The 13,801-nt window shown below is 44.0% G+C and overlaps 1 protein-coding gene across 1 annotated transcript in view; it reads right to left on the reverse strand.

Moving 5' to 3' along the window:
- LOC140459643 (glutamine--fructose-6-phosphate aminotransferase [isomerizing] 1) overlaps nt 1-13,801 on the reverse strand; it is a 79,119-nt gene that overhangs the window by 28,921 nt on the left and 36,397 nt on the right. The window contains exons 8-12 of the mRNA XM_072553956.1: nt 13,258-13,337; nt 8,631-8,736; nt 8,130-8,293; nt 5,909-6,004; nt 1,805-1,902 (exon numbers count right to left, since the gene is read on the reverse strand). Coding sequence (XP_072410057.1) covers nt 1,805-1,902; nt 5,909-6,004; nt 8,130-8,293; nt 8,631-8,736; nt 13,258-13,337 — 544 coding nt within the window. The remainder of the gene's footprint in view (nt 1-1,804; nt 1,903-5,908; nt 6,005-8,129; nt 8,294-8,630; nt 8,737-13,257; nt 13,338-13,801) is intronic.

Below are 13,801 nucleotides of genomic sequence, written 5' to 3' on the forward strand. Positions count from 1 at the left end.
GTGTGGAAACAGGCCATTTGGCTGAACAAGTCCACAGCAACCCTCCGAGGAGTCACCCACCCAACCCATTTCCCTCCGACTAATGATCCTAATACTACGGGCAATTTACCATGGTCAATTCACCTGACTTGCACACTTTTGGATTGTGGGAGGAAACCGGAGCACCCGGAGGAAACCCACGCAGACACGGGGAGAATGTGCAAACTCTACACAGAGAGTCACCCAAAGCTAGAATCGAACCTGGGACCCTAGTGCTGTGAGGCAGCAGTGCTAGCCACTGAGCCACCGTGCCACCCCTGATATTTGACTCTGGAGCAGAAGTGGCGTGACACAGGCAGATAACCCAGTCAATGCGGAGTGTGCTCAATGGTCACCTCCATCTTTTTCAGATTAACATTTTTTTGGATTTGCATCGTTTCTTTAAAAGGCTGTTATTATGGGATGCTGAGAAATCAGATAACCCATGAGGCTGAAGGTGTGAGACATTGCAGGAAATTTCATTGACAGGAAAAGAAACCTCAGCACTCACTGAGGTTCACCGGCTTATCCTTCTTGATACTGTCTGCATTCTTTCAACGTTGTTCACTTGGAGAGGAGCAAGGAGTGCTTCTGTTAGGCTGAAGAGATTGTGTCAGGCCACAGGATAAAATATGGTCAAAAAGGAGTATTTTGAAAGAAGGGAACGGATCACAAGATGGAGTGGATGTAGGTAAAGTTCACAGCAAGTCATAATGATTGGAACTGAGCACTGGTTGAGTGGTCATCAAGAGTTTAAGGGAGAGCAATGGAACATGTTACTCAGATGTTCGTGACAACAGGGCAAGTTTGCAAAAGCAAATTAACAGGAACCCTGAACTTGCCATATTTGGGTGGGTATGAGACAACAAGAAACCAGGACAGTGTTGCAAGAATACTATTCGTGGGGGTGGAGGGCTTTTATACAAGAAAGCACAACTTAGAAAGCTTTCAACTTACTGGTGTCTGAGTGGAAGAAAATGCCAGTGAATTGAAATGGAAAGAGAGGTTCAAATAATTAAATACATAATAACGATATACAGACAGGTGTGACTTCAAAGAAAATCTATATGTTTGCTCAAGGTTTGTTCTATTCTGCTATCACTTTGGGCCAATGTGAAGGCTGAGCAATGGACTGCAAAAACCTAAGTCTTTTTTCCCAGGGATCACATAGTTTGCACCGTTGTCTACTGCATGAGCTGCAATGAACCAACAGCACAGGACAGAAATGGAAACTATTTTATTCAAGGTGGCTCAGAAATGGATCACATGGTCTACTTTCTCAGTGACACAATGGGGAACGAGTTTGTGTGTGACAGGTTCCAAACTGCAGAGTGCAAAATTCACCTCCTGTTAACTGAGGGAGGTATGGTGGCTCAGTGGTTAGCACTGCAGCCTCACAGCGCCAGGGACCTGGGTTTGATTCCAGCCTCGGGCAACTGTCTGTGTGGAGTTTGCACATTCTCCCCGGGTCTGTGGGGGTTTCCTCTGGGTGCTCCAGTTTCCTCCGACAATCCAAAGACGTACAAGTCAGGTGAATTGGCCATGCTAAATTTCCCATAATGTTCAGGCAAACATAGTGTAATGGTGAATAGGTTTGGGTGGGAGGGTCGGTGTGGACTTGTAGGGCCGGAGGGTCTGTTTCCATGCTGTAGGGATTCTAATGTAAAACTGAGACAAAGGCAATAGCAAATTTTTCTTTCACTGTGCTTTTTGACAAGTGCCATTCCTAACATGTGACAGTGTCAATCTCTATATTTGAAAATATGTACCAGCTAAATCAACCTACAGCAACACCAGCATGAAAACTTGTCCCACAAGCGATGAGGATTAAACGTCGGCACCTCAGAATCTCCTTGATGTGATCCTGTAAGCCACCCAGAATGACTGTGAAAGGAAAAAGAAAGATTCATCACTCACTTGCACTTCAACAGTGGGCTCAACTGGAACAATGACATAAAAAATCCAAGGCAAAGAGAACAGAAGGAAAGTTAACCCATTGAGATGGCCTTTAGTCCTTTCAACTCAATTAGAAAGGCATCCAGCTACATCTTAACATCCCCAACATCTTTCTGGCTTCTGAATGGTCAGGCATTCCAATGGAATAAAGCTTATTTCTGTCATATCCATTTGAAAGTTATACGCCAGGAAATTAAAATTCTGTCTGTCTGTAAGCCACCAAACAATACTCTGGGCTCACCTTAACCAGTTCATCACACTCAACACCGTAAACAACCCAACCCCTTACCTTCCTCTCCAACCACAACCGCCATCTCCCTCACCTCATCACCCACACCATTCCTAAATTGGCTTTATTCCACACGACACAGCTTAAGTCTTTGAGGTTTGTCTCAATCTTGTTGCTCTTCTCTGCATCTTGAGCTCGACTTGCAGCATCTGGCAGGACTGCCAATGTCTGAAAGTGGTGTGACAATCCTGTCACTTTGAGAGGTTATTTTGTCCTTTCTTTTTGAAGAGAGATTGTAAGGCAGGGGTGCTGAACTAGCCACTAGTGACCTCTTGACTAAACAGCTTGGAAGGCCTTGCATTTTTTAACAGCCTGGATGTGTGGCCAGATTTCACGGATCTAGATTTCTGGGTTTGGCATCAGAAGCTACTGGGGTCTCAACAGAGTTGGAAGCTTCAGCGAATGTCTCCTAGTTGCAATTCCTCTGAATGTTCTCTTGATGTTTTTTCCTCCTGAATGAGATGGGAGAATCTGTGTCTGAATTTGCCTTTTTACCAACGGGTGTTTACGGGAAGTTGCCATATTGCAACAGTCAATGAGTATCAGTTACCAGATCTATTATTTGATTAAGTTTTCCAACAGTTAAGTTATTCTAAACTCCTCTTTCTTTTGTTTGTATTTTAATTACAGTGTTTAAATAAATTGTCCTTTGCTTAACATAGAGTAGTTTGACCAGTCGCATCGCATCTGTAACACGGTACTTCAGATAGACTTTTAAAATAAGAAAAAATTAGGGTCTGGGCTACCTACTGAAAATATTTTGAGGGGGTCTGGCCTGGTCTATAACAGTGGTAAAAGGAAGCTTGTTCTGTTTGCTTTTGCACTGAGCAGTCCTTTCAAGGAATTTTTTGTTTCCTTCTTGATGGGAATTGCAATCAAGATTCTCAGCCAAGGGATTCATCTTTCCTTTTCTTAGAAATGAACAAGCTTCACAATTTGTTTTTTGTACTGGCAACTTTCCCCTTTATTACCACTGCAGTGTATTGAATTGAGAGATCAGAGTCAAGCAGACATATTCCAAGTAGCCAGAGGGAAACCGAGGATTGTTGTCAGCACGGTGTCAGGGCGGCACGGTGGCACAGTGGTTAGCACTGCTGCCTCACAGCGCTAGCGATCCTGGTTCAATTCCCACCTCAGGCGACTGACTGTGTGGAGTTTGCACTTTCTCCCCGTGTCTGCGTGGGTTTCCTCCGGGTGCTCCGGTTTCCTCCCACAGTCCAAAGATGTGCAGGTTAGGTGAATTGGCCATGCTAAATTGCCCGTAGTGTTAGGTAAGGGGTAGATGTAGATGTAGATGTAGATGTAGGGGTATGGGTGGGTTGCGCTTTGGCGGGGCGGTGTGGACTTGTTGGGCCGAAGGGCCTGTTTCCACACTGTAAGTAATCTAATCTAATCTAACCACAAACAAGATGCTTTGCAATGGAAATGATAAAGTCCAATTTCCTGGAATTTAAAAGACTTGTTTGAAGTTGTCATGATATTGTGGGAATTAATAGGGTTGATGGAGAGAACCAATTTCTACTGGGTTGGGGAATGCCATACCAGGAGACATGATCGAAAGACCAGAGGCAGGACACTCAGGGATGAAGTAGGAAGCAATTGCACATGTAAAAAGTAGCAGCAATTTGAAAATCTCTGTTGCAAATTGCAATTCCTGCTGGATCATTTGTTTAGTTTAAAATGGAGGTGGATAGATTTTGTTAACCTAAGCTGTTGGGAAGGTTCATAGTATTACGAAATGAGAAATTTGACGGAACAAAAAGTGGGGGGAATAAAATGGTTTCCAATTTGCAGTTCTGCGAAGATTTGATTTTTTTTTAAAAGGTCAGAAAGTTAATTTGAACTCTGACTTCAGGTCAACAACTAGGAAGCCACCTGGGGTGATCAAGGTGTTTCCTGACGTGGCTTTTACAACTCGGGTTTTGCGAGTACGAGAGAGAGAGAGAGAGAGCGAGAGGGAGACAGGGAGCCAGAAGCAGGTTCTTAAAACAGCAGATGTGCTGACATTAACAGTCTCCAAACAGTCAGCAGAGGGGACAGGTCCCAAAGTGAAATCTGAGTTGAAATTGGTGAGAAAAAAGCCAGAAGCAGAAGGGTCTGAAAGTTAGATAGGGATGCATCCGACAAAGCTTTTACAGAGATGAGGTGAGGAACTCGCATTGAGTAATAAGTGAGCTCAGTTTGGGTCTTGGGAAGTGACATGAACTAAGGTACCAACATACAATGAATGCACAGCAACTTACTGATGGGAACCAATTATCGCCCTGTCAGCTAAGCATAAAACAAGATATGGAGATAGTTCTTCACTGAGATTTCAGGACTGAAAGGGTGTTGCTGGGAGCAAAGGGATGAATCATTGTCTCTTTCTGATCTTTGAAATATACCACCCAAGAGGTCTTGACTTGTGAGATGCAGTTCCTGTTCTTCTTTTGAATAATACATTCAGAAGTCTTGTAAATATGTTCTGTGCCTGACCTCAACAATTAACAACATGAAAAATAAAGCTTCAACTCTAAGGTGCCAGATTTTAATCTGGCATATGACCTGTCCAGAATGACCATCAGGTGGAACCATAAGACAAGTCAAAATTTTTGAGGAAACGGCAAGTACATTGACTATATCAGCATTGATTCTATTACAGAGCAGGCTTAAGGATTTGAATCCTGTACAATACATGTTGCATTCGAATGGCAAGTTTCAATGGTTAGACTCTGGGAATTTTCTGAATAAATGAATTAGGCTGAACTGTCTTACACCTCCGTAATCATTTAAAAAGTTGTCTGGATGTGTCATGATGAATGTTGCCTGGAACAATAACACAATTTTTAAATGGACATTCAGCACAGGATTAGCATTCTGTGCAGTGTCGAACAGAAGGGAGGCAAGGCCAATTTCAGTTCCGTTTTCTTAGCAAGCAGACAACTTGGTTGAAATTAAATCAATGATTGCCGGCCACCGCATATGAACCACAAAAGACTAGCATACACAAACACCAAGTAGTTTTGATGGCAAAGTGCTGAGAGAGAGCTGGAGTCTAAAAATACTCCGTCCTGAAGAGGTCACTGGGAGACTAGACTTGAAGTATAACGTGAAGTCCCGATTCCTTACTGAAGGGACCTGCAATGGAAAGATTCACTGAGCTGAATCTTGGGATACTGGGGTTGTTTGCTGACAAAAGGTTCGCCTTCTGTTTGTTGGATTTTAAAGAAAAGATGTGGGTTTTAAGGGGACTTGACAGGAAAGATGCTGAGATGATATTTCCTCTCCTGGTGTCACCTAGAAACAGGGTCTCCTTTTCAAAATAGATATGAGGGTGAAAGCCTTCCCTTGGAGTGGCATTAACCCTTGAGATTCTCACTCACAGAGAACAGTGAAGGCTGCATCATTCACATTCCACATTAAGTTAGAAGGATCTTTGATCTCCAAGGCTGTTAAAATGTATGGGGGGACAGTCAACGAATCAGAGTTAAGGCCAAAATCAGATCAGCCATGACCCTGTTGCAAGGTGAAACAGACTCAATGGATTGTATGGCTTACTTTTTCCGATGATTGACATGACTTCACACCTCAGTACACATGAACAGCTCACAAACATGCACAGCGAAATATAAAATTGAATATAAAGCTGCTCTTAAACTTTCTTACCTGTATAGTCATCAAAGTTGACTCTTCCTCTCATAGTATTGAGAACAGACTCAGGCTGCTCAAAGATTTCTTTCTGCATAAAGGAACTGAAGTTGCCTGTTAATAAAATGCAGGGGGTCGGTAAATGAGAGAAAAATTACACCATTACATTATCACCACCATATGCCCAAACTGATTTGAATAGTGAGTTACTCATATGGCTCAGTCTGTCTCCAGCCCCTCCAGATTAGCAACTGAAGCTGGCGATATCATGTGCACACAATCTGTCTATCTCCATGGTCACCAAAGTATCACAAGTCAGGACACTTGTTTTCTGTTGAATTATTGGGAGAATTAGAATCAGTATATGATGCTGTTATGGTCTCATTACTGATCTGATTTCTTTTAATGCAGTTATCTCTTTCGCTGATCGAGGTGCTTTTCATTCTGGGTTTTTCTGAGACAGGCCACGATCTTGCAAGGCACTCCACAGCCCCTTTCTCGATTTGAAACTGCTCTGACCGGAATTAAATTGCTTCCAGGGACAGTATCTCTAAACGAGCCCATTCAGGTATAAACTGCTGGTGTAGCATTAAAATAATCTGGTTGGAAAGCGCTTTGTGTGGTGCACTGATCCCTGATAGGCGTTCTCTGTACACATCCTGAGGAAAGCTGTCCATAAATACTGAAAGCTTATGCAGTCCTGAAAGCAGGACAGATCAGTAGATTTTATCGTTCAGGTACATGTGCCAACAAACCAGGCCAACCAGAAACCTAATCAGTGTGAAAGGGAAACAGAACTTTGATAGATGTGAACTTACTCCATCAGAAAAGTAAATGAAATACAATTTGGCAGAACTTATAAATATTGAAATGATACAGATGGTATCATTTTCCATCGGGACACATGGTATTTATTACAGCATTATAGCCCAGAGAGGCAGTTCCATGCTCGCTGTTTATCTCTGGACCTGGGATCAACTCCAACCTAGGCTGATGGAATGAGAGTTTCTTCTCTGTCAGCTCCAAAAGCTGCACACAAAACCCATCTGAACTTGGCAGAGTTTTTCTCAAACACTGAGAGGATGAGCATGGATGCACTAACAGCAGCGTCTGCTGCCCATCCCTAACTCTCCTCGAGAAGGTGGCAGTGGGAGCCACGTTCTCGGACAGCTGGTGTGTTGCATGTCTTTACAACCACATGGCATGCAAGGCTGGCAGGTGTGCAGGCACACATCGGACTGTCCCATGCTCAGGGTGGCAGGTATCCTGCCTTAAAGGCTATCTGTGATCCAGTTGGGTTACTCTGAGCAAAGTGTTTGTCCTTTCCACCAAATCCCCCAGCACCCACACGTGCAGGTGGTGACATTTGCAGCAGCCCAGGCCCAGATGGCCTCCAACAAGCGCTGCTGATGTGGTTCCCCTTCCCACTGCCTGAGGATAAGGAGGATGTTGGAAGTGAGGAGGAGACGCAGGCAGACAGGAGGTGCAGGCTGGATCTGACAGAGAGAAGATTCCTCTCCTCGGTGGTGTATCCTCAACTGCTGCTCTTTCATTGTTCTTGGCCTATCACTGAGAGGCCATGCCTGGCTATCCTTGCACCAAGGACCAGCACAGCAACATGGACCTGAAACCTTATCTGTTTTTCTCACCACAGCCGCTCCCCAACCTTTTGAGGGACACTGTTTGTGTTCATGCCTCATGGCCCCGGTTAAGAAGAGGTTTTCCAAGAATGGCTTTGGGATCGGGGAATTTCAGTTATGAAGGTAGAATGGGCTGTTTTCACTGAAGAAGAGAATGCTGAGGGGTTGAAGTAGTCAAAACTATGCAAGGTCTAGTCCAGGGTAAACAGGGAGAAACAGTTCACACTCATGAAAGGATTGAGAAGGAGAGTGTACCAGATTTGAAATAATTAATAAAAGAAGTCATTCCCACACAATGTGGCACAGGGTTTGAAACATGCAGCAGGACAATGTGGTGGAGGGCAGGTTCAAAAGGAGAATTCAAAATGTGATTAGACTTCAGTCTGAAAAGGAAGAATGTGCAGGGTTATGGGACGAAGGTCGGAGAATAGCACAAAGGGAACTGCTCATTCAGAGAGTCGGTGAAGTCACAATGGGCCAAATAACCCACTGCTGCACTGTCCCACTTGTGTCATTGAACTTCTTCAAAGAATCGTGCTATGAAGCAGGACCAACTAAGGTTCCAGGATGCAGCTGCTGCAGAGCCCAGCCCTCCATACCTTTCATGATTTGCTGAAGCTCCAGTTGTAGAGTCTGGATGGCACGGGCTGGATGATCACCGGCTCTGCGTTTGATCCGGTGGATGGAGAGGTGTCCGTCTACCACGGCTGCCACATCATCGTCCTCCAGAAAGATCACTCGATTGGTGTGCTCGATCACAGCACTGTTGGATGTGAGCATGACAATACATTAGGCTGCAGTGTTCCACATGGTCACAGTCTGCTGCTTCACATGTCAGTGGATACCACTACCTCCTCACACTCTCCCAACCCTGTATTCTTTTCCTAGAAACCAGACAGAGCCCGCTCGTACACTTTCAGCCCCAAACCACTCAATCTTACTCAGGGATAAACACAATTCTAGTCAAAACCTCATGCCTCTGTCCACTGCACTTCAGGAGTCCACAGACCCACCCCTGAGGTCACTGACCCTTTGTGCTGCAGTTCTGCCACAGACATCTGAAGAGAGCTTGGCCAGATCACTGGACCGTTGTTGCTTACCTGGCGTCTGATGCAAAGTAGTACTCAACGGCTTTTTCCTCCACTGGGAACAAGCAGGTGGTGCTGTCAGTACGAGGAAGGCTGCAGTTTCCCTTCTTGTCCTTCCCTGTTGAGTGTAGGACATCAGAATCAACAAATTCAGGCCAAAGGGTCAAACAATAATAGAAATCCTGATCCTTGCATTCCCCCTGTAACGTTCATCAGGAAATCCTCAATTCTTTACCAGACTGCATTTCTCGACAGTGGAAATGAAACAGAACATTTGAATCCTTCCCACTTTCCCATGACCACCTTTGCTGCTCACCCCTGTGTAAGCACCCTGCTCCAAGGCCTTTGTCAAATAAGACTCAATGCAGCCTCCAAACAGGTCACAAGCAATAGTCAGACAATTGCAGTTTCTGTTCTTTGTTGACAACAACTTGAACTTTTCAATGTAAAGAAAAGCTTCCATTGATATCATGCAACCCATGACTAAGAGACATCTCAAAATGCTTCATAGTCTTGTTTTTCTGAAGAGTGGCTACATTTAAAGCAGGACACAGAACAGTCAATTTGCACACAATAAGTTTCCACTGCCAGTGACCAGATCAGAAAAATCTGTGATTGGTGATGATAATTGAGGGGTAAGTCTGGGCCAGGACAGTGGGAATAACTCTAATATTCGATGAAACAGTCCCAGGGGATTATTCACAACAGCCTGAGTGAGCAGATGAACCCCTGGCAGGTGAAGTTCTGCATTATGAGTGCTGAAGATGTGAGCTGAAACAGACACTCTCCCTGATTGGGAACATGGGTTATTTGGTCTCTTGAGCCTGCTCCAACATTCCACTAGATCATAGTTGATCTTCTACCTCAGTGCCATTTTTCCACACAACCCATGTATCTCCTGATATCTCTGACATCTACAATCTATTCATACAGTCATAGAGTCCTACAGCACGGAGACAGGCCCTTTGGCCCAAACTGGTCCATGCCAACCAAAATGTCCATCCACACTAAACCCATTTCCCTGCACTTGGCCCATATGCTTCTAAACCTTTGCTTCCCGTGTCTTTGTCCAAATGCCATTTGAAAGTTGTTAATGTACCCACCTCAACCATTTCCGCTGGCAGCTCATTCCATATGTGTATCACCCTCTGTGTAAACATGTTGCCCCTCAGGTTCCCTTTCCTTCTTTCCCCTCCAACTTTAACCCTCTAGTCCTTGATTCCCCAACCCTGGGAAAAAGACTGAGTGCATTCACCCTGTTCATGCCTCGCATGATCTTATTCACTTTGAGAAGATCCACCCTCAGTCTCCTATGCTCTGAAGAAAAAAGTCCTAGCTTGCTTAAACTGTCACTCAGACCCTTGATCTATTGATCTCGGTATTGAGCGCACTCAATCACTGAGCTTCCACCCCGCCCTGGGATAGATCATTCCGAAGAGTCACAGCTAGAATGAAGATCTTCCTCCTCTCAGTCCAAAATGGCTTGCCCTTTGTTCTCAGAGTGCTGCCCTGATCCGAGACCTCCCAGTAAGGGGAAACAATACTGCTGAGTCCCAAAGGAATTTTATAAGTTTCAGAGAGATCATCTCTCATTCTTCTAAACTTGAGAGAATAAAGGCCCAGTGTCCTAAATTTTCCTTCTTTGGTCGATCCCTCCAAACCAGAACCTTCAATGCACTCCCTTGCTGGCAAATCTGTCCTTCCTCAGTGAGGAGGAAAAAAACTGCATACAGTATTCAGGTGTGATCTCACCAAAGTACTCGACAATTCAGCAAGACATCTTCATTGCTGTCCTCAAACCCTTTTGCAAAGGAGACTGACAAGCCACACACCTTCCTCTTGCCTCGGCAGCCATATTCCTTTGGACATGAATCTTGCTCCGTTTCAAAAATGTTCTGCATTTCGTTTATTTTTCTTCCAGTCATTTCATCAAATACTCAAATATACAGCTTCACATTACAGGGGAAGATGCATCGGATTTACATCCAGACCAAACAAGCGAACAGCCGATCACCAGCAATAAACAGACATCCTTCTCCCCAGTGCAGATAACAGGACAAGAGTGAGTGAGGAAATGAGAATTTCCACCATGTCATAATGAGTTTCAAGCAAAATACAATCACTCTCAGCATTCTAATTCTACATTGTGATTGTCCAGGAGTTGAAAGGAAGACAGACATACACTCAAGATCAGCCAAATGTTTCCTTTTCGGTTCAGTGTCAACAAAAGTTGGTGCTGCTTTCCAGGAGATGAAGCCCTTTGGGGTTGGGGATTTGAGAGCACGAGTCTGGGTCACTGGAAACCATGTCAAGCAGCATTTGGGCAGTGGGCGTTAGTTTAAAAAACACAGTTAAGGATTGCGCTGAAATGTGGCTTACAGGACTTGCGTGCTGGCCTTGATTTTTTTTTAAAACAATTGTGCCATTTACATCAAAGGATACACACTGTGCTGCTTAAAGGCTTTGGAAAAATATTATGTAAGCTCCAAACGTCAGCCCAAGTTCCACCTCCAAGTGGAAATGGGGCATGATAATCTCGACTTGCAACAAACCAAGGGCTAGCTTGGAATTTCCTGTCAAATGCCAAATTGCAATGGTCATCTTTGTCAGAACTCCATGTCTCGGCACTGAAACAAACATGAACACCAAAGCTGTGCTCTGCAGCTCCAAGGGTGGGGCTTTGTCCAAATCAGCCCGAATTAGGAAGGCGGGGTGGTGTTCGGGATCGACAAATGGAAACGTAAAAATGCCAGCAATGCTCAGGAAGTCAGGCAGATTTCGGGCAGCCAGACCTGTTAAGTGTTGGCCACAATTTTTTTTGGTGAGACAGGAGATGTGCACAAAAGGCATCAAACAGAGAAGCAGCACCAATGCCTCAATATGCTCATTGAATCCTCCATGATGATTGGCAAGTTTCACAACATCAAGTAACAGGAGAAGATATACAAGGTGAACCAAGGTTGAATACTCGACCTAAACCTTTGCTTTCTGATTCCATTGATTTTCCATCCTTCTTAAAATCAGCTGGAATTGCAAAGTTACAGAATCAAAGTAAAACATGACCACAAATAAACCAGTTGATAGATAATTTAAATTTTTGCAAGCAAGAGTATTACTGAGGCCTCTTGCCGGAGTACCTTGCATTGCTGAGGGAGGCTTGGCACTGACATTTCCAACAGGAAACAAAACACTGAATGTGAATCATCTCTGGTTGGCTTGTCTAATGTGATTGTGACCTGTTTGAAGGCTTGGATAATTACCAGCAGCAAGGACATGCTACTGATAAGAGAATAATTCATCTCTTCATTTTCTGTCTTCACTTTTTGAAAATGGTAGGTCATCAAAGACTTGCCTGTCACCCTGAGGAAGTTTGCTGTTAGGCCAGGCCACTCACATCAGTTGACCTTCTTCAGTGAAGATTGTCTCTCAAACTCACATAACTACCTTGGAACTCAAAAGCAATGCTGTACAACACTGTGCCCCAAATGAAACAGCAGTACTGAAAACAGAAGTCTTGAAGACAATTGGCAAAGGACGAGACATGAGGAAAAATGCTGTTCAGCAGCAAGCAGTCAAACTCTGAACTGCATTGAAAGCAGATCCATTTGTGTTTTTCAAAAGAGAATTGGAGAGTCAAATGAAAAACAAAACAAAATATATACATCCACAGTGAAGTATTAGGAGTGGGGTTGGAATTCCTCTTGAACAGAGCCACATCGGGTATGATGGGGGCCTATGGACCTTGCCTAAACGGCAACAATTCTGAGCTTGCTTTTTAGTCCCTGATTAAAAAATAGCGCTCTCTTTGAATTTAATTTACGAGACACTGCTGTGACTGGATACTGAGATGTGGGTCATAAATGCTCACTAAATGTAGGAGCAGAAGTAGGCCATTCAGCCCCTCAAATTAGCTCCACCCTTCAATGAGATCATGGGTGGTCTGATAAAGCACAACTCCACTTATCCTGCCTTTTTTCCATAACCCTTGATTCCTTTACAGATTTAAAAGCTGTCTGCCTCAGGCTTGAAGATACTTGATGACCCAGCCTTGATAGTCCTCTGCTTTAAAAAAATTTCATGGATTCACTACCCTCTGAGTAAAAAAATCCTTCCTTATCTCTGTCTTAAATGGAAGACCCCTTCATCTGAGATGATGCTTTCTACATCCGTAAAAACAAACAACCTCTCTGCATTGATCCTGTCAAACCTTTTAAGCGTCTTGTATGTTTCAAATCAACAATGATGACGGGCCCAACTGAATCAACCTCTCCTCATAGGAAAATCCCACTACACCCAAAGTCAACATCCAATCCTCAAACCTCCCAACTTCGGGCAAACAAGGTCTTGCGAATTCTACAAGGGGTGGCAGGTCAAACAGCAATTATCCTCATCCATCTTGCAAGTATATAATGTGCCAGGTGTTTGCTCACAGCCAGGATGTAGTATGACATGTATTGAAATCAAGGAGGGGCCCAAAGAAGCAAATAAAGCTCTTTAAACAAAAATAAGGATGTGTCACGTACAAAGAGCAAAGGTGGCCTCTAAATTAGGCCACAGAATGTCATAAGGAGAATTACTCAAAAGGATTCTGGAACATGATGAAGACTATAGCTTGTAAATGTCAGTACAATTCCTGTACCTGAACGGTATAGCACAGGGATGTGGTCAGTGGATAATCTGTGCTCACTTCGCACACCTATCAGTAGAGGGCCTCCCCGCCTGAAAAAAAAAGAAACAGATGAACAATTACTGATGACAAAACTACATAGAACATAAGAACAGGTGTAGGCTATTCATCCACTGCACTTTTGGGGTGGGTGCGGCGGAGCCGGGGGAGAAACAAATGAGAAAGTTCGTAACCCATGACTTCAGATGAGGACTGCACTACAGCAGTGAAACGCAGTGATTGTCCTCGAGTCTGAAAGAGTTAAGTGTCTTGGCTACAGCCATGGGAGGACAAACATTACAATCCAACAAAAGTCACAACATTAACAGTGTACACAACTGGAGATAAGGTGAAGCATGCCTCAATATGAAAGAATTGCATCCTATAAATATCGAAATACAGAGTGTATCAATTCATGTGTACATAAATAGATTAGATTAGATTAGATTACTTAAAGTGTGGAAACAGGCCCTTCGGCCCAACAAGTCCACACCGACCCGCTGAAGAGCACCCACCC

This window comes from Chiloscyllium punctatum, chromosome 35 (assembly GCF_047496795.1).
Source record: "Chiloscyllium punctatum isolate Juve2018m chromosome 35, sChiPun1.3, whole genome shotgun sequence".
In the NCBI taxonomy this organism is placed as follows: Eukaryota; Metazoa; Chordata; class Chondrichthyes; order Orectolobiformes; family Hemiscylliidae; genus Chiloscyllium; species Chiloscyllium punctatum.